Here is a 26,617-nt window from a genome sequence, read left to right as displayed (position 1 = left end):
CCCGGCGGGTCCCTGCCCGCTATATGCACTGCTTTAAATGTGTTACACGTGAAACATGAACGGAGTGATGCGATGGTTGAAAGAATCAAGTCTTATGGAGAAAACATGATGTGCTGCGTGAGATGCAGTGGCAGGCAGGGAGATGGCAGATGCTGCAGGACAGTTAATTCCTTAATTCTAAACACATTGGGTCAAGAGGAGGCTCTGGGAGAGCTTTGCCCATCGGCAGATGGCTTGGTGAGATGATAAATTAATATGGTTACTGATGGAGAAATGACTGAAGTTGTTAGATGACATTTTTGTTTTGTTTGTTTGTTTTAAATGCTCATTTTTACCAATTATTTCAGAACATTCCCTGAACCAGGGACACAAAACAGGGGGAACATAAAACACACTGTGCCATAAACAGGGCTCAGGAAAAGCCGGCGTTCAAAGGAATGCCTTTGCTGTAGGAAACTTCATTTCGTCCGCTTTTGTATAGGACGGTGGATTATGCCAACAATAAACCATTCCAACTGCTGTGAAATCGTGCTAATAGCCTGCGAGTCGGGGAGCTGCTCATGCACCGGCATATTTATTACAAACCTTTGTATCTGGGAGCTCCAATAGCCACATTTTTGTTATAACCTGTGGGGGGTTTGGAGAAGCATTTAAATGTGGTGATCTCAAGTTTCAAGAGCAGGAGCAGTTGACAAGGCAGGGGAAGGAGAGAAGAACAATTGCAGAGGGTGTTCGAGGAGCGGATGAGCCCGCGTCTGGGAAGCGTGGGCTTAAAGCAGCGCAAAGCGCCTGGCGGAGGGGGTTGGCGGGGCTCTGCCCAGCTGCTTGGGGAAACTGAGGCAGGTGCGGGCTGCTGGGAGCTGGAGGATGGGAAGTGCCAGAGCGAGGAAAGCCCTGGGAGACAGGGTGAGAGAGCCCTGGGGTGAGAGACAGGGAGGTGGGCGCCACTGCGGGGCTGCCTTGTGATGGGATGCATGGGGAAGGCAGGGATGGGGAGGGGAAGGGGTGGAGGCAGCTGGGGTGAGCTGGGATGAATGGAGCCCTGGAAGGGTGCTGTTCTTGTAACATGGTGCATGGGGCAGAGCAGAGAGGGGCTGCACCCCAAAGCAGGCTCAGGGGGGGCACGGGGCACGGGGCCCAGCACCCCAAATTCCCCCCAGTGCACGTCGCGTCTCCTTAGTGGCCATATAATGGGGCAGCTCGGAAATCTGTCATGGGAAAAGTTTTTACAAGGTGAAAAAAGAGAGGGGAGGGCTGTCTGAAGAACTGATTGCCCTTTCTGCCTTCGCAAAGAGTGTCTTTTAAGTGGAAGAGAAAAATGAAGAAGAGTTTTCATTAAAAAACTGAAAATGCTGAAGACCTGAAGCTTTCCAGCCAAAAATACTCAGCAAGGCCAAAAACCTTTCCTCTTCTTGTTGAAATTAGCGCTTTGAGAGAAAAGAGCTGAAGCTTTCTGCAGGAAAGCCTAGCATCTCCTGCTCCGGGTTTGCTTGAGCCTTTCAGCAGAGCCACAGGTTTGGGATTTACGCCTCATCCAGCTGAGGGTTAAAAAAGTGTGCTTGCAGGACTTGATCCTATGCAAAGCATCAGAGCTTGGGTAAGGCGGGGGCTCACGGGAGCACCCACCTCTGCCAGAGGTTCACCTTCTGGGGCCGTCTGGCCTTGGGTGTGCTGGGAATCCCCCTAAAATGCACCCTGGGAAGGCTGGGGGGCTGCTCCCACTGCCCACTCCTGCAAAAGAGGACCTGAAAACCCTGTCTGATGAGCGAAAAAATAAAATTGTTTCCTGTTTTACTGCTCTGGCCTCATCCAGAGGAGAGGAGCGGCTGGGGCATAGGCAAGGTGCTGCCCTGGCCCCCGGGGGATTCAGGGGAGGTGAGAGCTGGCTTGCAGACCCCACGTCTGCCCCACACCTGGGGCTCTGCACAACTCTGCCCTGATGCACGGGAGCAAGAAAACCGCCCTTGTAACCTGGAAACATCTTAAAATTCATCTTCAGCATGGAGGACTTTTCATATCTTGGAAACTTTATCCTCCCTGGAAGGCTGGGGAGACCAGGGGGGTGAGGGGAGAGGAGAGGAGGAGGTAGGAAAATTCATTTTGGTGGCTTGGCTGGGAGATGAGCAGGAGGAGGTGGGCATAGCAGGAGCGGTGAAAGCAGAAGAGGCAGGAGGAGAAGGGGCTGTGCTGTCCCAGCCATCCCACCCCCACCCTCCAAAAAAAAAAAGTACCTTTGCAGGCCTTGCGGTGGGAGATGGGCTTGCTGAGGTCGCGGTAGAAGCCCTCCTTGCAGTAGTGGCAGTGCCGTCCGGCCGTGTTGTGCCGGCAGTTGAGGCAGACGCCGCCGCTCTTGCGCCCCGACAGCTTGTACAGCTCCATGTTGAAGCGGCAGCGCCGCGCGTGCAGGTTGCAGTTGCAGGCTGCGGAGGACACAGAGTGTAGCCTGTCAGCACCCCGGGACCCCCAAACACAGGGGGTCCCCTGAGGCTGCCCACCTCGATGCCAGCCCATGCCTCTCCCCACCACTTTTCAGTGAACCCAGCTTTTTGGAGGGAAGCCGAGGTCAGCGAGACTTCGCGCTTCACCACCGTGACTCACAACGTGCCTTCTGCCTCTCCCCGCTCCTCGTGTGAATTAAAAGCCGGGCGCGGACAGGGAGCTGGCACGCGTGGCTGGGACATGGCCACACACAGCTTTGCTGCCGGAGCTCGGCCCCTTGTGAGTCCTGCTCTGCTCCCTCCCTTCGGCTCCTGGCACCACAGGGCTTTGAGCCATGTGGGGTGCAGCCCCCTTCTTCTCCCCAGCACCCCCCGATCCCAATCCTTCTGCCCCAGGGGGTTCCAGCACCCCTGAACCATCCTGCGTGGTGTCCCAACTCACATCCACCCTGACACACATTTGAGCTTTATGCATCATTTCAAAGTCTTCCTCATTACCATATTCCCTGGCTCTCCTTGCCGTGTTTGTACATGTACAAGGCTCTGTGGCGTGTCTGCAGCCTAAAACATGTCCACAAGACCTCACCTGCATGTCTCCCATCCCATCCCATCCCATCCCATCCCATCCCATCCCATCCCATCCCATCCCATCCCATCCCATCCCACCCACAACCCAGCTGCTCAAACACCCCTCCATCTGGCCGTGCTGTGGCCAAGCCTGCCGGGAGACGTCCCATGTCCCCCCCCATGCACCCTAAAGTCAACACGGGCGCTGCTTTCACAAGGGGCCTTTGCAAAAGGCAACTCGAGGACTTCAAAAGCGTGACCCCTCTCCTGCCGCTCCCCGGGGCTGTCATGGGGCCATCAAGAGGCGGTCGCTGGGGCTGTGCGCTTTGCTGAGGGTTTTATAGCTTGTTTTCTTTTCCCTTTGCTTTTATTTGCTCTTCACCCCTGAACAATGCAGCTGTGCAATGCCAGCCCGCAGCTGGGCCCCCTGCTCGGCGCGAAGGTGTCACGGCCCTGGGCTTGTCACCTTCCTTTCCAGCAGAGACATCTTAATCCTTCATTCCTTCCTGTTTACCTTATGGTGCTTGCCCAAGACAAAGGCATGCTGTATTTGTTTAATTATCAAATTTCAGACCCAAAAATTACAGTGCAGTTCCGGATTATTTATCAGGAACAATCCCTGGCTAACTCATGATACAAAACCATGGCAGAGAGCACAACCCTCCGGCCACGTCCGCCCAGCAGGACGCAGAAGCGTTTCCCTGCTTTTCCCCGTGCAACCCAAACTCCTGCAGCTGCCGTGCCAGGGCCCGGCCTCACGTCCCCACCAGACCCAAACGCCTGCAGAGCCGGAGAAGCAGTTGGATGGCGTGAGGGTGGCCCCAGGGCACTTTGCCAGCCGTGAGACAGCGTGATTGCCAATGCCACGACTTCGAACTGTGGTTTGCATCCCTGTAGCTGAGCCCCCAGCCTGCGGGGACATTTGTCATCTCCCAGGGCAAGAGAGGAGCATCGGGGTGAGCGGCCCCGCAGCTCCTGCATGCCGAGGGACTTGTGGCTTTGGAGACCCAGCTCGGCCCCAGGTTGCAGATGCAGTGAGCAGGGGAAACCGGGCTGTCTGCATGCGCCCTTAACCTCAGCGCTGTACATGGGGGACCGGGGGCTCTGCCCTGCAGTGCATGGGAATGGAGCCATTGGGAAGAGGTGGTGGAGTTCATAAAACACCAACCCTTGATTTGCAGCGGGGAGAAGCTGAGATTAAACCCTTCCCATGGGGCGTGCAGGGGCAGATGGCGGGGTGAGACCAAGGGCTGGTCCTGCTCCGGCAGCAGAAGACTGGCTGAGATGGGGACAGGAGCTGTGACACAAAGGCACAGCATGGGTGTCCTCCGGGCTGTGGCTGTCCACCAAGGCACATTACCAGCACCAGCCGCATCGCTTGGCTTGGGCAGAGAAGAAGAGATTCAGGTCCCTCCATCTGTCCCCTCTGCCGCAGGCCAGGAATGTGCAGGCACATCTCTGCCACTGAAAGCCTTGAGACTTGCCAGCGACTCTCTCTTCGGTGCTACATACAGCAAGATTTACACCCAGATGACCAACACGGGGAGGTATTTCTCCAAGGGCTGGCATGGAGAAGACCTCTTTTTTCCTCAAAGCCAGCAGGAATTCATGTTTTCCAAAGAGCGTGCAAGCTCACCTCCTGAAACTGGTGCTTGAGGAAAGCTGGCGCTGGTACTCCAGTATTTTGCAAGACTGCATTGGTGAGTCCTTTTCCAAAACCCAAGGCTGAGCCCACCCGGAGAGCGAGTGAAAATCTTTGCATTTCTTTGGGTTACTCGATAAACAGAGATATGTTTGCAAAGCCAGGGCATGGAGCTCCTGGGGTTTTCTCAAGGTCTGTGCAAATATTTCGGCTGGTTCCGCCGGGCAGAGCTGTGAGGGCAAGCGGAGGAGCGAGCAGGGTGCACAGAGCTGCTCACAGCCTGGGACTGATTTCAGGCTTCCAGGGATGCAAAAATCTTATGTCTGGAGGAGGGAAGAATCTGAACCTCACATGAGGCCACAGGGGCCACCTCTCTGATATGATTTCTCGGTGAAGTTTGGCTCCAGCAGCATGATCTGGGCTGTCCCCTCTTTCTATCTGCCCTCCCAGGGAACTGAGGGCATTTGCTGGGCACTGGGCACCCCTGATCCCGTGATTTGCCATCATCCCCACCTTGGGATGCACCTGCTTGTATAGACAGCATGGCCAAACCCCCAAAGAGACTACATTTAGTGGAAATAGTTGTCCCTGTGCTATCCCAGAGCAGACGGCGCTGTGCTGGGAGCTCCATCTGTACCCTGATGTGCTCAGAGCTGCCTGATGGGAGAGGCTTAGACTCCTCTATTTTTTTTCCCTGACAATAGCACGTAGGGATGGAGGAATTAGGGCAATGCAACAAATGGTCCATGCAGGCGTCAGAAAGTCCCTGCTGAGGATGGTGGTGGGATCCATCACGCTGGTGCCACAGGCTCGGGGCAAACTGGTGATGGAGGCACGGAGATGCCGAGCTAGGATGGAGGCACTCAGGAAAGGAGGCTCCCGCCCAGCCTCCCCTTGCTGAGGGTCCATCGCCCGCTGTGCTGAAGCCTCTTGCCTGGTTTTGAACACGCATTGGCCTGGCTTTAATTTCCAGCCAGTGCTCCTCGGTTCAAATTTCCCTGCTGCAACAAGCGGCTCTTTAGCAACCCATCCTTTCTTTCTATGAACATCTTCGCTGGCTGCAATAAAATATCACCTCCCAGCGTCAACACCACCTCTGCTCCTCGTGCTTTGCTTTTCACCCTGTGGAGGAGATGCTCCAGCTGAAGACCCTGGAGCAAAGCACATGCCAGGTGCTGTGAGCTCCCCGATGAAGGTTTTGGTTCCAGTTGCTCAGCGAAGCTCAGCGCTGCTGCCTCCTGCTCCTTTCTTTCTCTTACTTTGCCAAGGACCTCCCCAGCCTTTTGTTTGCTGACTTTATTGTGCACAGATGTACACAGCTTCATCAAAGGGCCTCTACCTGGGCTGCCCGGCTCCGACACCAACAACCAGACATCCCTGAAACGCAGCTGTTCAGAAACCTGGAGGAGCTCGGAGCGGAAAAGGGGCAAGTTGTGGTTTGGGGCCAGTCAGATAAATGACAATAGCAGCAGCATCCTTAAATACAGCATCTTGGTAGAAAAGCTCTGTCGAAGAAGGTCAAGGCAGGCAGGATTTTCCATTTGGGGGAATGAAAGGAGATATCCGGGTCGGAGGCACAGGCTGGTTGCGGTCCTTTGTGCTGCCACCGCGTCCCCAGGCCCCGTGTCCCTGCGCCCGGCGTCTCCCCGGACGCATTCCTCGCTGCGGTTTTCATTCAGCAATGACAATGCTGCCCTTTCAAAACACCCCACCCTTTCCAAACTTATATTTTGGCAATTTTCAAAATGAAAATTGCTTTTTAAACAAACGAAACCCCCAAAACATTTTGTTTTAATTTTTGCAAACAATAATTCAGGGGAAGGGGGGAAGGGACAGGGGAAGAAAGAAGAAGCCAGGGGCTGAAATTAATCTCTAAATTTGACTTGAATTTATGAATAGCCTCAGTCTCCTTAAAATTGTCCCTTTTCCAGATAAGTTTTTTCTTTCTTTCTTTTTTCCCCCCAAAAACTGCTAGCTCAGCCCAAGCCATTATTTGTCTATTGCAGGATCCGACCTCACGTGCTTCATGCTGCAAGGGCCACCCTGCCTGTGCCTGGGCCCCAACCCCCTGGAGACATCTTTGGGGATACTTTTTGGGGGGTCCATATGGATAGAAGAATATATATCCCTTAACTCCAAGGGAAGGGATATCGGAGATGGAGCAACCCGAGCTGATGGAGACCTGTCTGCTTGCTGGACCAGAAGGCGAGGAGAAAGCCCTATGGATGGAGCCCTCCAGCATCTCATGCCTTCAAGCCTGCTGCTTGGTTTGAGGTTTTGGAGCAGCTGGGGATGAACCTGGAGATGCTGGTGGAGCTCTTGCACCATGGTGTGGGGCTGCACCTGGGGAACGAGCCCCAGTGGTGGCCCCACATGTCCCTGGCGGCCCGGATACTGTCCCCACTGGGGCAAGGATTTTTCTTCAGTCTTGTTGCATGAAAATGGTAAAGTGTGGAAGGACCCAGTTGTGGTGGCAGGGAAGTCCTCCACAATGTGTGGCCCAGGAGCTCAGAGCCATGAGGACACGTGGCCTAATCCAGCTCTACTGGCAGGGCAGGTGGCCCTGTGCCTCCTGCATGGAGCAGTGCCCCGTGCCACACCGAGCCAAACCCTTTGGGAAAAATCCATCTGTGTGCACTAAGCCTGAGGGAGGAAGGGGATAGGAACTTGGTTTGGTTTGCTGAAGATGATCCAGCAAAGGAGAAGCCCAGGGGAGGCTGTGGCTGTGAGGCAGACACAGCGTCTGTGCCAGGCCCCAGGTTTTCTGACATTTGGCACAAAGAGATGGAGGAAAATGTGTGTACTTGCACAGAAAATGCATCTACAGCTGGCCTCACCCACAGAGAGAAAGGGACCGTGGAACAGAAGACATCTCTATGTGCGGAAAACCTGAGGAATGGCAATTCTGGAGAAGTAGCTCTGGAAAAGACTGCATCAGAGCGACTGAGGAACCCCAAGAAAGCTGCACATCCCAGGGGCCCTCTGTTCCCACTGCCCAAATCCCCACGTGCCCGGGGACCAGGAGGTCCTGGAGCTGTTCTGCAGCCCCAGGTGCAGCCCCAGCCCGTCACAGCAGCAGGTTTCCTGCCCGAGATTTCCAGTGATAAGGCGCCTGCTTTCTTTTACGTTAAAAATGCCAAACTCACTGTTTGGGCTTAAATGTCTGAGAGCGGGTGTCTGATCTAAGCTGAATGTTTCTGGACAAGTTCCTGCTAAAATGATTCGGTTGCTAATGAGAAACGAGGCTAGTGAAAAATGCAGTGTTTGCCAATGGCAACAAATTTGTGGATTTCTTTCCTTAAAGAAAACCTATTGCCCTTATATTTGAGACCAAGGTTTAAAAAGATAAACACTGCCTGGTAAGGAGGTGTCTTTTGCTGTCTCTGAGAAGAACTGCTCTAAGCCGAACTGCTCCGGCTTGCTTGAATTTGTCATAAGGCACTGAAATTTGAGTAAGTCAAATTTGAATTTGAATAAGTCACTGAAAAAATGGGGGACAAGTTCGGTCAAGGTTGGAAGAGATTTGCAGCTAAATTCCTGAAGAGCTTATCTCCAGTGGCCAAACCAAGCTCAAGGAGCAGGTAGGAGAAGCAAACACTGAACGTCAGAGCCTTATGGATTCAGCCCAGGGGGGTTTGGGGGATTTTCCCTCAACCAAGCAGAGGGTGGGGGTGAACCAGGCACGTGCTGCTGCCCATCAGCACCCGTAGCCAGCTCGGATATTGGCTCTCAAAGTGAGCAGCAGATGGCTTGGCAAAGCCCAGAGCCCAGAACCAACGTCTGAAATGGCCGTGGTCACTGGTGTGGGGTTTTGGGAACAAATAGAGAAAGTCTGGAGCTGAACACAGACCAAACCCAAAAGGCAGGAAGAACTAGTCCCATCACAGATCCACTACAGAAGGTCACTTTGGCGACACTCGCCACCACCAACCTTTCTCCAGTGCCGTGGGAGCCAAGCTCTGCCCTACACCCGCTGTCCCTTTGGGTGCACTGCTGCCAACAGGGCACGGTGCCTGCCCGTCCCCACGGCATGGGATCCAGTCCCAGCACTGACAGACACTGCTCACGACTTAACCTGCAGCATGAGCCTGCATGACCAAGGCATGGTGTTATTAATTTCAGGGAGGGAGATGTTTTCATAACTGCTTCCACATTTATTCCTCCCGGACCGGACTGAAGCACCAGGATCTCCATAGGTATTTCCGGGCTGTCCACGTGGCCCCTCAAGGAGCACCAGGAGGAAGAGCAAGACTTCTCCCTGGGAGATTTACGGCTCTGAGACGTTCAGATGATGAGCCAGATTTTATCAGCCTCTGAGCAGTCGAAGTCTCCCCATTGCTCGCCACCACACGTGGCAAGCAGCTGCTTGCATCCAGCGAGGTCCCACTGATTTGTGTATTCCTGCCCCGAATCCTCAGGGGCATCTCCAGTGACCTACAATAGCTCCTTCAAAGCAACCGGGCAGCTGATGCTCTATCAACAGGCAAAGAGGATGGATGAGAAACCTGTGGGCCTGTTGTGTTGCATTGAAATGTTGAGACTTCTGGCAGCTTCTCACCCAAGGCATTTTAGCCCAAGACAAAAGCAGTCTTACTCAACACAGGATACAAAGCACAAAGCCGAGCCCTGGTGCAGAACACAGGCTTGTACTCCAACTGCCTGGAAATGTGCTGCAGTTTGCCCTCGCTTCCTCCAGTGAGCATTCTGCCACTGGCTGCCCCAACAGAGACACCTGAGTGGGGTTTTTGTCCATCTAAAGCCCCGTGAAAGCTGTCTGGAGATGAAGGCTTGAGCCTTGTAGCCCAGATCCTGGATAAGAAGTGGAGGAGGCACTCCCAAGGGCTTGGAGGAGACCCCCAGGTGATCCTTGCCTGGAGCCAGTGGGTGCCAGGGGGTGTCCTGTCCTGCACTGAGACTGCGAGCATGGTGTGCCCGCCTCGGGTCAGTATCTGTGATCGGGGATGAACCCTGTTTTCTTCAGTAGCTGCAGGACCTGAGCAGGCAGTTTTCTCTTCCAACCAGGCTTTGTGCAGGAAGTCTGCAGTTAAGTTTCATCCCGGAAAGTACTTGATCAAATTATTTTTTTTTAGTAAGGAAAAGTCAAGAAGCAAACTCTTTACTTCGATCTGGGAGATGATGCCAGGCTGCCATCAGTGTTTTTTGTTTAATTGCACCATCCAAACCTTGCCTCCCAGGGTTGCAATACTTTGAAATGAACAGTTTGCATCCCGTAACTCACCCAGCTGCCATCTGAGCAGATGGGGACCTTACCTGGGACCCTGCGGGCACCCAGGGGCAGCAGAGAGCCGCTGGCCATGGGCTGCCCACCGGCTGAGCCCCCAGGTGCCCCGTAAGTGTCAAACCCAGGGAATCCAAGTGGGGACAAGTCCTGCACTTAGGCTCTGCCCATGTGGTTTCCTCTTATCTGGTGCCGATCTCGGCAGCTTCCCTCCCACCGCAGTGGGGCTGTGGTGCAGCAGGGGAAGGCCTTGTGGTGCTCACCCCTCCAGATGGCGTGGACCGTGGGGGACTTAGTGAGTGGTTTTCAAGGTGCTAATGTCAGTATCCCTGTCCCAAAGCACTTGGTCTCACCAATGTTGTTGTATTTCTGTCTTAAAATCAGAGCCCCAGAGCTCACAAGGAGGGGATGTGCTGGATCTGAGTGCTGCTGCTCCAGACCAGCGCCAGGGGCAGGATGCAGCACACCCATCACACAGGGGCATTGCTTTCCCTGCACAGAACAAGACATTTTCCTGAAGGTTTTCCCACACTCCCAGTAAGACACATGCCACTTGAGAGTTAAAGTCACAGCAGAAAACAATATTGAAAGAATTTGCACATACAGAGCAAAGGTTATTGAAATGCAAAAGGCACAATAATGCAACCAACTCAAGGAGGGAAAAGATTTAAATATCTGTACTAAATCCTCTCAGCCTACAGTGCTACAAACAGCCTCAGCTCCGCTCTAGCACTGCCCTGGGGAATGGAGAGACTTGGAACTGGCAGCTGGGGGGTGACAGCAATGCCAAGCAGGGTGACAGCGATGCCAAACAGGGTGATAGCAATGCTGAGTGGTTTTAAACTTGCAGGAGCTGCGATGCCTCCACAGTAGCCCTGGCTTGAAATCCTGTCCCCGCTGCTCCACCTGTGCTCACCCAGCTGCCCGTGAGGTTGGGCTGTGCAGGGCTAGGCCTGAAAAGCAAACACAGCATGTGCAGGAGCGTGTTGTGTTGTTTTAACCCTAGATCATTTCCCAATCTTGTCTGTATCAGGGCCAGGGGAGTTGTTAAACTGTCCCCAGCCAGACCTGTGACCTAAGCTGTGGCTCTGCTCCCACGCGCACTGCATGGCTGGTGGTCACCTCCAAACCCAGCAGTGTCCCCTCTGAGGTGACACGGAGCTGGTGGCACCACCCAGACAGCCTCTGTCACTGTGTCACTGCAGGATGGAGCAGCTGCAGTCCCTGACCACTTCTAGCTGGCTGGCTCACCTGCAACCAGCCCTGAAAAGGGCCCGAGCCCATGGAAATCTGCAGAGGGCTCAGCAGAGGCAGGTGTGCACATAGGAACATCATTCCAAGGTTGTTTCCCTTGTGCACCCATCACCTCCCTGTTACGTTAATAAATTGTGTTAGATTGGTGCAAATTAATTAAAGTTCCTGTTTCAGGCAGTGGCTAGGACAGCGAGGACCATCCTTCCCCGTGAGTGACAGGGAAGGTGGCAGCCCACCACTGGCACAGGCTGTGTTTGTTCTCACTGCTCTGTCCTTGTTCCTGCTCTGTGAATGCCCCAAAATTCGGCAGCTGTCCTGATACCGGGGCACCCAGCAGCAGGCAGCCCACTCATGCCTCTCTGAAGGCACGTTTGGGTGATGCCTGGGCTCCCCTGGGCCACCACCACTAGTGACAAATGAGCTGCACCGTCCCCTCCCTGTGCTGCTGTGCACCCACAAACTGCAGGTGCAGAGAGGGTCTTGCCTTGGCTTTGCTGCTGATCCCAGTGTGAGCCTGGCCAAGTTACCCACCACAACTCTGCCTCAGTTTCCTATCCTGCCAGACTCAGGGAGACCTGGTTCCAGGAAGACCCTTTCCCTTTCTTCCTCCTCTCTTTCTTTAACACCTCCCAAGGGTGCTAACCTGGAGCCTGTATCAGCCCTGTGCTGGCTTTCAGGACCCCGTGCAGGTGTGAAGGGCTGGGGATGCCTATGTTTGCTCAGAGATATTCACACCTTCAGGGCTATGCACAAAGCTCTCCTTTGTGGTGTGCCTGAGCCCGGGTAAACAGAGCTAGCTTATCTGCAGCAAGGTTATCGGGGATCTAAGACAGAAGGAAAACTCTTGTCTCATGTGCCTGACCTCCCCAGCAGCATTATCACTGGCGCAGACATGCGTGTATTTTGAGGAGGTATTGGGCTTTCTGCTCCTGTAGCCCAGGAGAGTTCTGGGACTCCCCTGCAAGGCTCTGCTGTGTTTGGTTTTCTTGGAGACTGGGGTTTTATCGGAGCAGACAGGCTTATCCCTCTTATCAGTGCTACTGTTAATGGATTGCTTTCGGCTGCCACACAGCAGACCGGTGGTGGTTTGCTGAAAGCTCACCCAGAGCCGGTGCTGCCGGGAGCGATGTGCTACAGCCCCGTCCTTCTGCAGCCCCAGCACTCCTTGAGTGCCAGCATCATGGTCTGTGTGTGCTTATCCGCACCTGCAGCTGCTGTCCACTTAAAAGGTTTTGGTGTGGGATCCTAGAGGTTGAAGGCTCCTTAGAGAGAGAAAGGAGGAGCTGGAGACACAAGCATTTTTGGGGTTGTGGTACCTATGGAATGCACAGCGTTGGGTGATGCGAGGCAGGGGCTGTTTCCCCCATGGCCATAGCCCAGCAGCAGTGGGGGACACCCCTGAAGGATGCTCAGCACAGCCCCAAGGTGGGAAGGGGCTGGGAGCTCTGCCCTCGGGTCCAGCCCGGCCCCTACAGCATTACCAAGAATGAAGCAGGCAGACATCTGCTTGATCCTGAAGCAAAGCCACCAAATTGGGACCTACAGAGCCCTCAGACAAGAACAATGTTCCTGGAAATGCCAACGTCACATCACGTGCACCCCCCCAGCTCTCTGCTAGCTGTAGGGGTGCCACTGTGAAGCTTCACCAGCACCCAGCACCCATCTCCATAACCCCATGGCCACTGTCAGAAACCAGCAGGGACCGAGCAATGACAAGAATAGCGGCCAGGCTCAAGCAGAGGCATTGACAAGCCCTCCAGGAGGAGGTGGGGGTCCTGCCGAGCCCAGGGGTCCCAGCCGCTGCCTTCTCCCCTGCCCTCAGAGATGCTGCAGCTGCTGCACGCTCCTGCGCCTGCAAGGCAGATTTTATCAGACGCCTTTAATTAGCTTATCATGGGCAATTAGCTCCACTGCTCAGACTGCCCCAGGCACAGTCTGCAGACCTGGATGGTTTCAAACCCATTCAGAATGCTCTGAGATGGGCTCTGGCCACTCCATCCCAGGGATGGGCCACTTTGGTCCCAGAATAACTGGTCCCAGGGTGAGGACTCAGTCTGTCCTGGGCCCGAGCCTGGTTATGGGTCCCCAGCCATCCCTGTGCTGACAGCAAGGAGGGAGCATCACAGAATCCCAGAAGGGTTTGGGTTGGAAGGGACCTTAAAGTCCATTAACTCCAGCCCCTGCCATGGGCAGGACCCCCTGCCCCCAGCCCAGGCTGCCCCCAGCCCCATCCAGCCTGGCCTTGGGCACTGCCAGGGATGTGGCACCCACAGCTCCTGGGGCAGCCTGCGCCAGGGCCTCACCACCCTCTGAGTGAAGAACTTCTTCCTCATATCTAATCAAAACCTCCCCTCTTTTAGCTTAAAGCCCTTCACCCTCGTCTTATCCCCCCGCCCCCTGACTCAGAGTCCCTCCCAGCTTTCCTGCAGCCCCCTTCAGGCCCTGGCAGGCCGCTGTGAGGTCTCCCAGGGGCCTTCCCCAGGCCGAACAGCCCCAGCTCCCTCAGCCTCTGGGTGAAGAGCACCCAGTGAGAGCACCACAGGGTGCCCACGTGGACATGGGGCAGCCTGAGCGTGGCCAGGAATTGAGCCCCATCCCCATAAACCCAGAAGCACTGACGATCATATCCCCAAATACCACGACAAAGTGCCTACAGCTTGAACTCAACCTTACCAGGAGACTTCCGAGCTCCTACCCAAACCGCCTCCCCTCCTGGCTGCTCCCCACCCCGAGTGCCCACGGAAGAGCCCTGTAGGGATGCCCAGGGAAGGCTGGTGAGGGCAGGGGGCCGGGCAGGGACCACACAGCACCAGCGGTGAGGAGGGCCCGGCGAGCGGGTGGCCACGGCGTGACGGTGCCGCATGATGCGGCTGCAGCTGGGGTCACGTCTCCCCCTGGGATGGGGTTGGGAAAGCCACTTGCCCTGGGCTGGAAGATTAATGATGTGAAGGACAGGGTGTCAGGTCTAATTTGTTCATTCTGGGTTTCTTTTCCTTTTTTTTTTTTTTTTTTTTTGAAGTGATCCCCACTTTTCTGCAGTCCCAGATGTGGCGTGAAGCTTACACCGAGCCCGTCTCAGTGGGAGACCTGCTCTGGGCTTCAGCTGAAGTTCATGAATTTTTGCCCGAGTGTTGCAGAAAGGAGATTGCATTTCTTCTAAGGAAACTGCATTTCCTCCAGTTCCAGCACCCGGCTGGGAGCAAGGACTCCTGTATTTCAATCTGGTCTCTGCTTTTGTGTCTTGGACGCTGCTCTGAGCCAAACCTCTGATCCTGCTGTGGTTCATTTTCAGGCGCGTGTGCCCCAGAAACTTTTTTCTAAATTAATTTTTCATACAAAACTCTTTTGCATGATGGATGCAGTGAGAAACTATTTCCCAAACAGGAAAGAGGACCTCCCTCCCCCTCCTCTCTCGCGTGGATGTTTTTAATAACAACATCAATTGTCTGCAAAAGACTTATTCCTTTCTGACCTCAAAACAACTCCTGGTTAGTGCATTCCAGCATGGCCACAAAACGAGCCTGGATGACTTCACAGAGCCGGGTGAGAGGCTTCCCACAACCCAACACAGTCCGTGAGGGGCCCGATCCTGGCAGACGGGAACTTGGCTTTGCTGGGGGCTGAGGATGCTGAGCACCTCGGGAGCGGACCTGGGTACCCAGGGCAGTGATTTCTCCAGCGTTTCTATCTTCAGCTCCTCAGCCCTGCCTGTTTCTCCTGAAACACCCTCCTGCAAGGGACATCCCCATTTGTCCTTCATCCTCCAGCCCCCGAGTTCCTTATGACGCCAGCTCCAAGCGGCATGAGCAAGAGCGGCCACATGATGGTGGAGGTTTAAGGGACATTAATGCAGACCAGCGTCCGCACCGCGGTCCTGCATTCACAGCCCTAAGAGCCCAATTTGCAAATTTGAAGTCCTGCATGGCTGGACCACAGTGATGGTCACAGGACCCAGTCCCCAAACCTGTGGCATCCCACTTCAGCTGAGGGGTATTTTCCAGCCAAATTATCAATTGATTACAGCAGCTTGGGACCAGCTGGAGCTGCCTGCAAAGTCCTGGGGTCTGAGCTGTAAAGAAAAGCTAGTTTTCCTGTTAGATCACTGGAAATACCCATCTGGGCATTTTGGAAATACAGCATTTTGGTTTTCCACTGCAAAAGGGCACTGGGAAGCCAAGGCCACCTCAAGGCAGGCGGAGGAGGGAAATCAAGCCACAAACAATCCAACTAAATATGTGTTTTGGGGGGGATAAGATAAAACATTTCTATGGTCTGAACTACCGGCGGGCCGGGGGAAGGGAAGTGTGCAGGACAGCAGATGCTTTGGCAGAGGAAGGGAAACAAGCTGCAGCTCAAGCCCACCTCCGGACAGAAAATCTTTTACAGTTCCTAGCTTGGCCAGAGCCGCCAGCGCTCACCCACTCCCCACAACGGGAGCCCCACGAGTGCCGAAACCCACCTGTCCCACCAGGACCGGGGGAGCCGGAGCAGCCCCAAGCAACCCCTGCCTCTCGCCCCTGAGCAAGCTTGGAGCTGTCGGGCAGACCCAGAAGCGCATTAGCTCCAAAACGGCTGACCGCAGTGCAGGCTGACGTGTAAAATCCCTCCCACGGAGGATTTTTGGCTGGGTTTCTGGGCCAGCTGCTCCCTGGACCACCAGCCCTGGCGAAGCCCAGCTGTGTCCCCTTGGGTGATGGCAGGCACTGTCCCGCCTGGCCAGGTGTCACCCGCTGCGGCCAAGTGGGATGAGCATCCCCACGCCTGGCCCAGGGCAGCTCCTAGGCACTGCCTCACAGTTGTCTTCCTTTGGGCAAGCGCTTTCCTGAGCCAAACCTCTGAAGTGTCTGTGGTTTGCCCATTGCTGCACACAAGGCTTTTAAGTGCTTGTTTGCCACGGTTTGCATCTCTGGCACAAAGCTTGCCGCAGCCCTGGAAATAACCCTGAGCTGAAGCCTGATCCCCACGGCAGGAAATAAACATAATTTTATAAGCGTTAACAGACAGCAGAGCACCGGCAGGAATACGCGGCATTTCCTAGGAACCCAGATGTTTGCAAACCAAAGGGCTGCTCCAGCGCGCCGCGCTCGCGCGGGTGTCAGGGTACGCTCAGGGCCTCAAGGGATGTTCCTACATTAGGAAACAATGTCCTTGAAAACCACAGAAACGGGGACTCTGGGGGCGAGGTGAGGAAAATGAGCCCACGGCACCCACCAAAGCGGGTGATGCCACTGCGCCACCAGGGCTGGGGGAGCAGGAGGCATTGGGCACACAGGCAGGCCATATGGCAGTAAGGCAAGGTGAGGTGGGTGGCAGCCGAGATGTAAGGGGGACTCAGCTCTCAGCCCGGTGTTGGCAGCTGAAGCTCTTTTAGGTTCTTACAGGCTTAAATCTGGACCCAAGTGCTTTCTGGCTGCCATGCAGGGTGCTGGACTGCGGTCCTGCCATTCAACAGTGGGCTGGTTGCTGACTCCTCAGCCTTTTCACCTGAAGGAATTGGGAACCTCCAGTCTCAAGCAAAGAAACGAACATATCTTCACCAGGGCAAATATTATTTCTCCCTTTCAAAGCAAACTTGGACATTCAGCCCCAAACACTTTCTGATGTCCCCTCCAGGAGCTGAAATCTTCACCTTTGGCCAAGCACGTTTCCCAGATGGAGACAACTCTTTTTCTCCCTCTGAAAGCAAGCAAAGCAGATTTTTTCCAGCTGCATCATTTCGGGGAGTGCAAGTGAGAGGGGGTTATTTATTGCTTTTGTTGACAAGCTAAACTAAACTGACACTTGTAATCTGGAATCGGAGTATCTGCTGCAGCCTCGCGCAGAGACATCTGCGGGCGAGAGCGGAACCGGGGCCATCAGCAGGGGCCTGGCCTGGGTGCGGCTGGCTCAGTGCCGATGCTTTGGGCAGAGGGGCAGCCCCATGGCACACAGGGGTCCTGCCCGTGCCCCTCATGCCCCCCAGGTCCTGGGGAGGGATTTGCATCCCTCGGTGTTGGAGGATGAAGGGGATTTCTCCAGCAGCAGCACAGACACAGAAAGGCCCATGGCCACCCTCCATCACCACCCCCATGCCACCAGACTCCAGCAAGAGATGGTGCCAAAATGGGCCATTTCCCTTTGGCCCTAAAGGAACCAGGACTCAGGATCATTACCCTGGGGAGATGCTGCTGCTTGCCCTGCTTCCCACTTCACCTTCCCTTGGCAGCAGAGCAGGAAAATTGCAAGCATATCGCCCTAAGGACATGGGATGAACATTTCTAGTGAGGCTTCATCAACAATAAGCCCTTGAGAACAACCTTCATATTCACTGTCACTCAGCTCATATGTTTAATAAACCAAAACGCCTATTCTTTCAGGCAATAGAGCCCCAAATCAATATTAATCAGCCCACAGCCCAGGGAGCCCACCTGGATGGAAAAAACATTGGTTTCACAGTGGTTGGAGGTGAGAAGCAAGGGCATGGATCTGGCATGCTCAGCTGCTCCGTGAGAGAGGGGGCTTCAAGTTTTTGCCCCACCATGGCCCCTTGGGGTGTTCTCCATCTGCCCCAGTGACTGGGAACGTCACCTGCTCCCCACACCCTGAGCTGCATCCTGCTTTGTAGGACACATAGACACTGTGAGCATACTACTTATGCAATTTCCCTCTTTTCCTTCAAAAAAAATCAAGAGATGGATTCCTTCAGAGGGGTTTTCACCTCCCTTTCATGCCCCCATCCTGCACTGAGTTGCCTTGCTAACAGAGCCGAGCAGTGCTGGCTGCGGCCCCGTGCACCCACCACATCCCCTGCTCTGGGCAATTGCTCAGCCTGGATCCTGCCCAGCTCATTTTTAACCTTCCACAACTTTGGCTCTGGCAGAACGGAGGCTGCTCCATGGGTAGCCTATTGGAAGCAGCACTCCCTTGTATTTGCCTCTCCAGGTGGTAACAGGCTGAAAAACACCAGTAATCCCTCTGAATAAACTGCACAGCACAGAAACAAAGTCAAACACCATTGCATTGTGCTCGTCTCCTTTTACCACGGGCTGGTTCAGCCACCCAAGATAAAGCAGGCGAGGATCTCACAGCTGGGACCCAAGAGGAAGAGGGAGGAGATGTCCACCAGACCCCCCCTCCCCAGCCCTTGGGGGATTGCCTGCAAGTTTTCCATGTCTTATTTCAGCTGCACCAAGAAAAAAAAGCCTCCTGTCCCATCCCCTCCCACCGCTGGTGCCTTTCACCATATTTTTGGCAAAACTCCATCTGATTTATTGGCTCCAGCCATTGCTACAATCCCCTTTTAACTCCAATCGCTCCCAGGATGCATCCTCACAGGCTTCACCTGGAGGACATCCGTCTGTATCAGCACGCTGCTCTGAGCTCAGCCGTGTCTCTGTAATTTCAATGTAAAAACTCTTTTTGAAGAGTTTTCAGCCTTCTGAAGTAGTTCAAACAACTCAGCAGCATGTGCAATATATTCCCTATGTCAAACACCACGTATCTGCCTTGTTTCTTCAGTGCAGGTTGCCTACACAGTTTTTGGGCAGCCGGCTCTCAGTAATGTCTTGCTGGTTGATCCAGCCTGGGGATCAGTCGGCTGCGCCCACCAGGACTGAATGCTCCTGGCAGACGAGGCCGGGAGGCTGCATCACACCGCAGAGAGGACGCGGATGCAGAGGAGGCAGGGCTGAGCCCGGCTCAGGAGCTGGTGTGGGGCTGTGGATGGCTCTGCCCTGCCCTCGGCATCTCTCCCCTTCCCCTGCTGCCCCACGGACCGACCGCAGCTTCGCCCCCCTGACCTGGGGCTGCTCAGGCCAAAATGAACAAGACCTCACTGAAGAAGAAGCCATGAGCTATGCTCCGTGCATAGTTCTGTGCAAGTGAAAACAAGTGCCCCATGCCAGGTTAAATACAATTCCCCTTTTCTTACTTATATAACATGGTAACCTTCTTTCAACAAATTCGCTTTATTCCTGGCCCAACAAAGCATTACAGAGCCCTTATGTTTCTTGGCCACAATGGCCAAGACCCTCTGAGAAAACCGAAGCGGCGCGGAGTCAGCATGGGTACACCTCGCTGGTACATGTCAAGGCGGACGTGAAACACTCGGTGCATTAAGGGCGGCGTGTTTGCTAAGGGCAGGGGAGGCTGGCAGGATGCACAGGCTTTCTTCTGGCAGCTCTCTGCCTTGTGTCACGGTGGAGCTGGGTCCAGGAGGAGAAATGTCAGCACGGCTCAGGCTGCTCAGCATCTCCTGAGCTGGTCTGCCCTTTGTCCAGTGCATTTTGGGTGGTCCCAGGCATGTCCTTGCCCTGGCCTGGGACCATCCCTGGCTCTTCCTTTCTCCAGCTGCACGGGGACCCTGGTTTCCAGCAGGGAAGGGAAGAATCAGATTTCAGATTTGGGTCTCCAGCACATTAAAACGGGACCTGCACCGCAGGGACCTTCACCAGAGGTCAGGTTTGGCTGAGAAGAAAAGCAGCAGAGAAGGGTTAGGGTGAAGTTGACCTCCCTAGCACCCAACCAAGGTGATGATGAGGAAAGGGAATGACACGAGGTCCTCAGAGATCCACCTCACTCCTGTTTGCTGCAGGTCTGCGCCTGCTGATCCAGTGGCCGGCCGGTCCGTTAGGTCAGCTGTTGTTTTGGAAAGGCGTCTCGTTAGCTCCGCATTTTCCAAGAACATCAGAGCTTTGGCAGGGGCCAAGCAGCAGGCTGAGGTTAACAAAACAACCCGGTGCAGACAGACGCTCTGATGCATCCGAGAAATCTTCAGTCAGCAGCTCGGTACGTGCTGCGGGGATGCGTGCAGATGCCAGGGATGTCCATTCCTCCTCTTCCCGAGCCCTTCCGGAGGCTGGGAACAGCCTGAGTCCGCAGGAGGACACTCCGTGAGATGCATCTGGAGAACAAAGTCTCCTAGGCTTGCCCGAGAGACAGAGACCGCCTGGCTCCTGCAGGCATTTCTCCACTACAAATGAATGCTGCAGCCAAGAGCAACCTTTCCGACGTCCAACACGCTGTCTCCTTCGGCAGTACTCGGCCTGCAATAGCAGCAGGCGTCTCAGGGGACAAGCCCGGCTGGAAATGTCATTAGCATGTGTCACCTCTGCCTGCTTGGAAGGATTAATCAGAACAAGGAGCGCACTTTTTAATGAGCCTTTTCATGGCGCGTTACTGGGGGAGAAAAAAAAATAACCCCCCTCAAGCGAAACAGATTTTCCAATAAAATTTATAGAGCATGAAAAGGGCTTCTGGCACTGGGGTTCAGAGGTGGCTGGCCTTGTGCATGCCGAGCGCCACCCTCCTCCTCCTCAGAGGGTGGAAACAAAACAAACAAGCAGAAAAACCCAGGGAGCAGATAAGTGAAGGAACGGCCTTTGCTGGAAGGAGTGAGTTGCCTTTGTTGGCAAATGACCCTCGGATGGATAAACCGAGTCCTATGTGGCAACTCCTCTCCGTGCCCACCAGCACAGCCCCCAGGGCTCAGCCCCGCCAGCAGCCCCGGGGTGTCCCCATGCCCCAGAGCAGACCCTCGAACTTTCCTGGCATTGAGGTAGCCCCTGGGAACCTCAGCCCGAGTGGGTCCCGAGTGCTCGAGGCTCTGGGTGCATATTAAGAAGATGCTCACCATGGGAGCTTGCAGATGAAACGTGCTAAGTGGGTAGGAAAGCTGTGGATGGGGTGAAAGCCGGGTTCACGTGGTCTCGGTAGCTGTGTGAGGATGTCGTGTGGGTTACATCTGTGCTAGGCACACCAAAATGCCTTTAAAGTCACAGGGAGAAGCAGCCCCCTCGCCCTGGGCAGGCGTCTGAGGCTGCAGCATGCAGAGGCCACTCTCTGCTGTGCCGAGGGAGATGCTCGGGCTCGGTATCTCCCTTTCAGCCCTGGGCTGTCCCCGGGGGGTCAGTCCTGGGGCAGGCAGCAGGGGGGCAGGGGGCTCCCCTGCATCATTGGGCATTTCCCACCCCCTCTGCCCAGCCAGCAGCGTCCAGGACGGACCCACCTGGAGAGCCAGCATCCCCTAGTGGGTGAGGGACGGGGCCAGGGGAGCAGGCTTTCCATGCCCTGTCAAGAGAACAAATTATTCTTGCATAGTCCACCCTTCCCTGCAGTAGCGAGTAATCCTTGCAACCATGACAGCCACTTCTCTTTGCCCCAGAGAACGGTATAAATCAGAGCGGAACAAAAGTCCTCTGCTGGGAGCTGGGCATGTGCACTGCCTTTCAAAGGGTAGGCACATTTCTCTATAGATCCGCATTCTCCGGGGACTGCAGCTCTGACAGCAGAGAGATTAAGCAAAACAACCCACTCAACCTACCCTTCTCCAGGATCTCTCCATGGGTGGAACAAACCCATCACAGTCAAACCACAGGGCAGAGCCATAATTCACACTTGTTACTTTGCTTCTTTAGTTGTTTAATGGCCTATTTTTCCTACTTAATGTTTTCAAAGTTTTGAGTAATAATTACATAGAATACAGGCTCCTTTGGCATTAGAGCTGGAAAACTTAGAAATAATGAGGAAAAGCAAACCAAATGTACCCATTATTAGAATCCTCGGGGAACCTGCAGAGCTCCAGTGAGCTGCATCCAGGCATCAGAGCAGCCTTTCAAAGTGCTCCTCGCTGGACTGGCAAAGCGCGCACGAGCCCTCGCCCACGCACCCTGAGTGAAAGGTTTGAAATCACCCCAGTGATAGCAGGCAAACTTTCTGCAGTTAAAGTACCACAGCTTGTCTTGTTATCAGCACTACCATGCATCACAGAGCGCTGCTCATGGTGCCGGTCACATCACGATGGCCGGAGCAGGGTAATGGGGGAGCAAGCACCGATTTCCTCCTGCGCCCTTGCAGAGCAAGATGTGCTTTCTTGCAACTTGACTAAGCACGCAGGGCAGTGCTTCACTTCTTTGCCCGTTGTATTTGCACCAGCAGAACGCTAGGTTCAAGCCAGCTGAATGAGGAACTGAAAATGAGAGTCAAGGGGAGCTTAAGCCCTTCTGCTACCAGGGCTTTCTTAGGAACGGGACATTTTTCTGTGAGCTCCCAGTTACACAGCTATTTGCTTGGACAAGTGTTGGCTTCTGGGATTTTCTACCCTGTGCCTTCTATGCTTGGGTATCGGGGAGGGGTAGGTGATGACCTCTGTCACTGCCCAAGGCTGGCAGAGCTCTCTCTGCAGCCTGTTGCCCCGTCCCTGGCTGACCTCCTGGAGCTGGAGACCATTCCCCACCTCATGGGAGAGGAGGTGAGCACCTCTTAGGTGGCAGCCCTCTGCCAAGGGGACATGCCACTGTGGGTGAGGGGCTCTCCAAGGGCCCTTTGAGCCACCTTGGAGCCACTCCATCACCCTCCATCCCCAGCAGGAGCTCTGCTCTCCAGATACTCTCCCTCCATCTCAGATGAATGTAACTGAAAACCTGGCCTGGAAACATCTTTAAGGGAAAAGGAAGTATTAAAGAGCAATGAAAGAGCAACAACCGCATGTGAATATCATTATTCATACAAAGAAGTGCCATCCCCCAAATCCCTGCCAAGAAACCTACTGCCATGAAGTTCCTCTGCATAGGAAACAACAAGCAGTTGTGCAACTGCGGTTGCTGTCAGATCCTGAGAGCAGAGCTAGGAAGTTAAACTGTGGCTTTTGCCAACCTCCCTGGGTGTTAAACCTAAACCTGATTACATGGTATATGTGCCTCAGACGGAAATCACGGGAGTGACCCTTTTCTTGGAGACTCTTGAGGAAGCATTTTCATTTTCCAATGAAAAACATCGAAATGTAGTAGAAACATTTTTGGTTTTATTTCAGATTGAAATGGTTTCATTTGGGGTTTTGAAAGCCAAGCCAAGCCAAAAGTTTGGATTTAAAACAAAAAAGGGAAATATTTCTGTCCTGTTTTGAATTGCCTTCCATCAGATAATCAAAAACTTCATGGAAAGGGATGAGTTTTCTCCAAGCATTCACAACCAATTTGAAACAGTAAATTAAAATAAGTTAAATGTTTTCAACCAGCTCCCTTATTAGCAGCAATGTAAATTCCTTTGCACCGGCATCGGGACACAACCTGCCCTGCTTTGCCTGCCTCCATCCCCCTAGGGGGTACGCTAGTTTTCGGGTGCCTGGTTTGAAGCAGAATTGTTTCCACAGGGCTTTGGGGGGCTGAATGCCCCCTTGCCTGCCCACCCTCCCCTCAGCATCAGTGGGTCAGGGGCACCCAGGTGGGTTTTTGCCTTTTCTCTCTATCTCACAGCCACATCCAATGGCTTCAGGATTGCCCCAGAATTTGGGTATATGTGCCAAGAGAAAAAAAAAAAAAAAAAAAAAAGCTGTTCCAAAGAGCCTCCAGCCTGCAAAACGGGACTAAATAATATTTACTCTTTGCAAGCTCTGAGTGCAAGATAATAAAATGAGGCTAAATCTCTGCTTTCTATTTTTTTTTTTTTTTCCTCTCTTTAATGTAGGGAAGGTAAGACTCCTGAGCCCTGGGGATTGCCTTTATTTTCTCTTTTATGATATTTACTAAAGACTTAAAGATGGGAAGAGGCAGAAGCCTATGCAGTGTATGGGCAGAGATGAAAAGGTCCCGGATCCCCAGCGGGATAGGAAAGCTTCCAACAGGAGGCACAAGCTGCTCTCCTTTGTTTCTCAATTCAAACATGGTGCCATGCACAAAAGGAGGCGAATAATATCGCTCTCCCAGGCGGCGAGCCCACGCCTCGCTGCTGGCCATAATAGTAATAATTCCAAACAAAAAAAAGGGATGCCAGCGAGAAAAATGATTTGGGATTAAGGGTTCCTGTGTCCCACCTGCTGACTAGGGGCATTCTTCTGCTGAATAGATCTTCAGCTCCCCCAGACCTCAGGCACCCCAGGATGGAGCCTGTCCCTTTCCGGGCCACCATTGACAAGCTGTGGGATCAAAATGCCTATGGAAAGGTTCCTGGGGAGCAAATGGTGTGGATAAAGGGGCAACCTGTCAATGGCTCCATGCTGGCACTATGGGGTATGGGGAAGGGCAGCTCAGGTTTCCTGCAGCAGAGGCTGGGGGGACCAGCAGCACAAAGAGGGCTCAATGCCACCCCAGGAACTCCCTGTAATCTGCCATTATATCCCCCCTCAAGAGGGCTTTCTTCTGCTTAGAGGTCCTTGGAGGGCTGTGCTCACAAGGAAGAAGGCTGAGCTGGCCAGCCCTTTCCCCAGTCCCAAGGTGGGAAGACAATGCTCAATTTTCTCCTAACAGCACAAATACAATGAGAGTCCTAAATGTCATTATAGCAGTTCTATGATCCACTCTCATTCTATCTCATGGTAAAACTTATTCCTTTTCCCCTGCTGCCCCCCTTGAGGCCACATAAACCTCTCATCCCTGCACTGGAGGACAAGGAGCTCCACATCTAGCCCACTGTGCTGGAGGAACGATCTCCTTTCCTTCAACTTGGATTGAGATCCACTTGTCCCCTCCTGCACGAAGCCCCTCACATTACCACAGAGCATTCTGCCCCAACGACATCCCCACGTCCTGCTCGGAGAGGTGGCAGGAGAGGTGGCTCAGGGGAAAAGGTGCCTCGGGGACACCATTGTCACCTTTCTCTGTTCCTTCTAGTGAGGATGGGATCAATGCATCAACCGTACTTTTTGTTGGGGGTTTCACTGTCTTGCTCTATTAAAAGGGCACAAAGAGACCATGAAGCTGAATTTTTCTCAAAATCGGTGCAGCTTTCACACCCACAATAAAAAATCAAGTAGGAGATGCCACAATGTCCATGCCAGAGGTAACAAGAACAACCTCCTTCCCAGAAAAGTTCTCCTGAGCCTCATGGCCTCTCCCTGCTCCACCCACCGCACAGATCAGGCTTTGCTGAGCAGGATCAGGGACTGTGAAACCTTCCCAGGCTTAAATCCTGCTGCAGAGGCAGGACGAGCTCCCCAGCCACAGCCAGAGCCACTGGAGGAGCTCCGCTGCCCGGCCTGGCCAGGCTGGAGGAGCGCCTTGGCCGTGCTGGGGATGCTTGGCAGGCTCCACATGAAGGCCTCTGCAGGCCCGGCCATGCCAGGAGGTCAGCGGTGTGGAGGAGGCGTCGCAGCGGTGTCAGAGTAAAAGTTCAAAAGTGATGCTGGAGGGGCCTGAGCTTTGACTAGGGCTTCCTTGGAAAATAAAACAGCTCTGCTGTGTCTCCCAGCTGGCTTGGAAGCCTCTGCGGGCTGCCTGGAGAGCCGTGCCCTTTGCAGTCTGTGCGCAGGCCTTGCTTGGGCCCAGCGCTGTTTAAAATTGGCACGGGAGGCAGAGGAACCTTCTCCAGAGCTCAGGTAGCTGCGTGCTGGCATTTTCCACTCGGGGCTCTGCCCCGTGGCTCCCACTGTGATCAATGGGGATGCTTCAATTAACTCTGGAGAAGAGACTGCCATCAGCCCTCCCGTCAGCTTGGAGCAAGCCCGCAGAAGCCCATAAATAAATAATGGGATTTTTATATTATTTCTTATCAAAGCTGGTAGATTTTTTAACTCGTTAACATCTGGTCACCATGTCCTTTGTTTGCCCAGCACATTTCATGGGTATTGAGCAATGACAAACAGGCCTCACCCCCAATATTGGGGGGGGGGGGGGGCGCCGCCCCTTTCAGCTAAATCGATCCTCCCCCAGGTTCCTACTGTGAGACGCTGCTCCTGTGGGGGGAAGCTGCAGATGACACCCGTGATGTGTCACCTGGCTTTGTCCAGGGATAAAGCACTGCTTGCAGGAAGCTTCCGTTCTGTACAGGGTTTAGGGACACCTTTAGGAAAAAATCACTCTGAGGTAGCTTCCAAGTGAATTTTGGCCCCTATTGCATGTTCTTGGGGTTCAGGATGCACCAGCCCAGGCAGATCTGGGTTCCATGCTTTGGTTTGCTTGGAAGGCTGAAGCCATGGGGGTCCCTGGTCCAGAGAGGAATGGGAAACAGCCACCGACATGTCACCCTGTTATGGACTGACAGCAGTGATGCTGATGAGATTGCCTTCTCCTGCCCTGACCACCATTACTTTCTTCCAACTCCAGTACAAACTTTTACCCTTTCTCATAAACAAACAATGCCAACCAAACCAGCCTCACAAAACACAAACCAATGTTTTCGTCTGTCCATTTCTAGACCAAGATATTTGATTCTTCTGTCACTGCTTCAAGGTGACTGCTTGAGCTCTAGAGTTGTCGCTAGACATCTTGGTGTGGTAACACCAAGATACTGGTCTTGTGGCAAAAACTTCTGAAAACTTCTGAAATGCAGAATCAGAGAGTGCACCACAGAATCTCATCCTTTCTACCCACAAGGGCCTCAGTTTAAACGCTTTGTATGAAGGAGAATCAACTTCAACACTTGAGACACTTCTTACTATTTGCAAAGACTTTCCTGGTCACCATGACATATGGGAAAGGGCAGGGTCTACAACACATCCTTGAAGAGGTACCTCAAAAGGCATTGCTGAAGAAGACAATTTGAGGGCATTACAGTCACAATACACCA

General features: G+C 53.8%; 1 protein-coding gene across 2 annotated transcripts in view; it reads right to left on the bottom strand.

Annotated features, from left to right (window-relative positions):
• NTN1 (netrin 1) overlaps positions 1–26,617 on the bottom strand; it is an 85,514-nt gene that overhangs the window by 37,950 nt on the left and 20,947 nt on the right. For both annotated transcript variants that reach the window (XM_035342499.1, XM_035342498.1), the window contains exon 2: positions 2,232–2,420. In XM_035342499.1, coding sequence (XP_035198390.1) covers positions 2,232–2,420 — 189 coding nt within the window. The remainder of the gene's footprint in view (positions 1–2,231; positions 2,421–26,617) is intronic.

Source organism: Oxyura jamaicensis, chromosome 18 (genome assembly GCF_011077185.1).
Source record: "Oxyura jamaicensis isolate SHBP4307 breed ruddy duck chromosome 18, BPBGC_Ojam_1.0, whole genome shotgun sequence".
Taxonomy (NCBI): domain Eukaryota; kingdom Metazoa; phylum Chordata; class Aves; order Anseriformes; family Anatidae; genus Oxyura; species Oxyura jamaicensis.
This window is presented reverse-complemented; position numbering and strand designations above follow the sequence as displayed.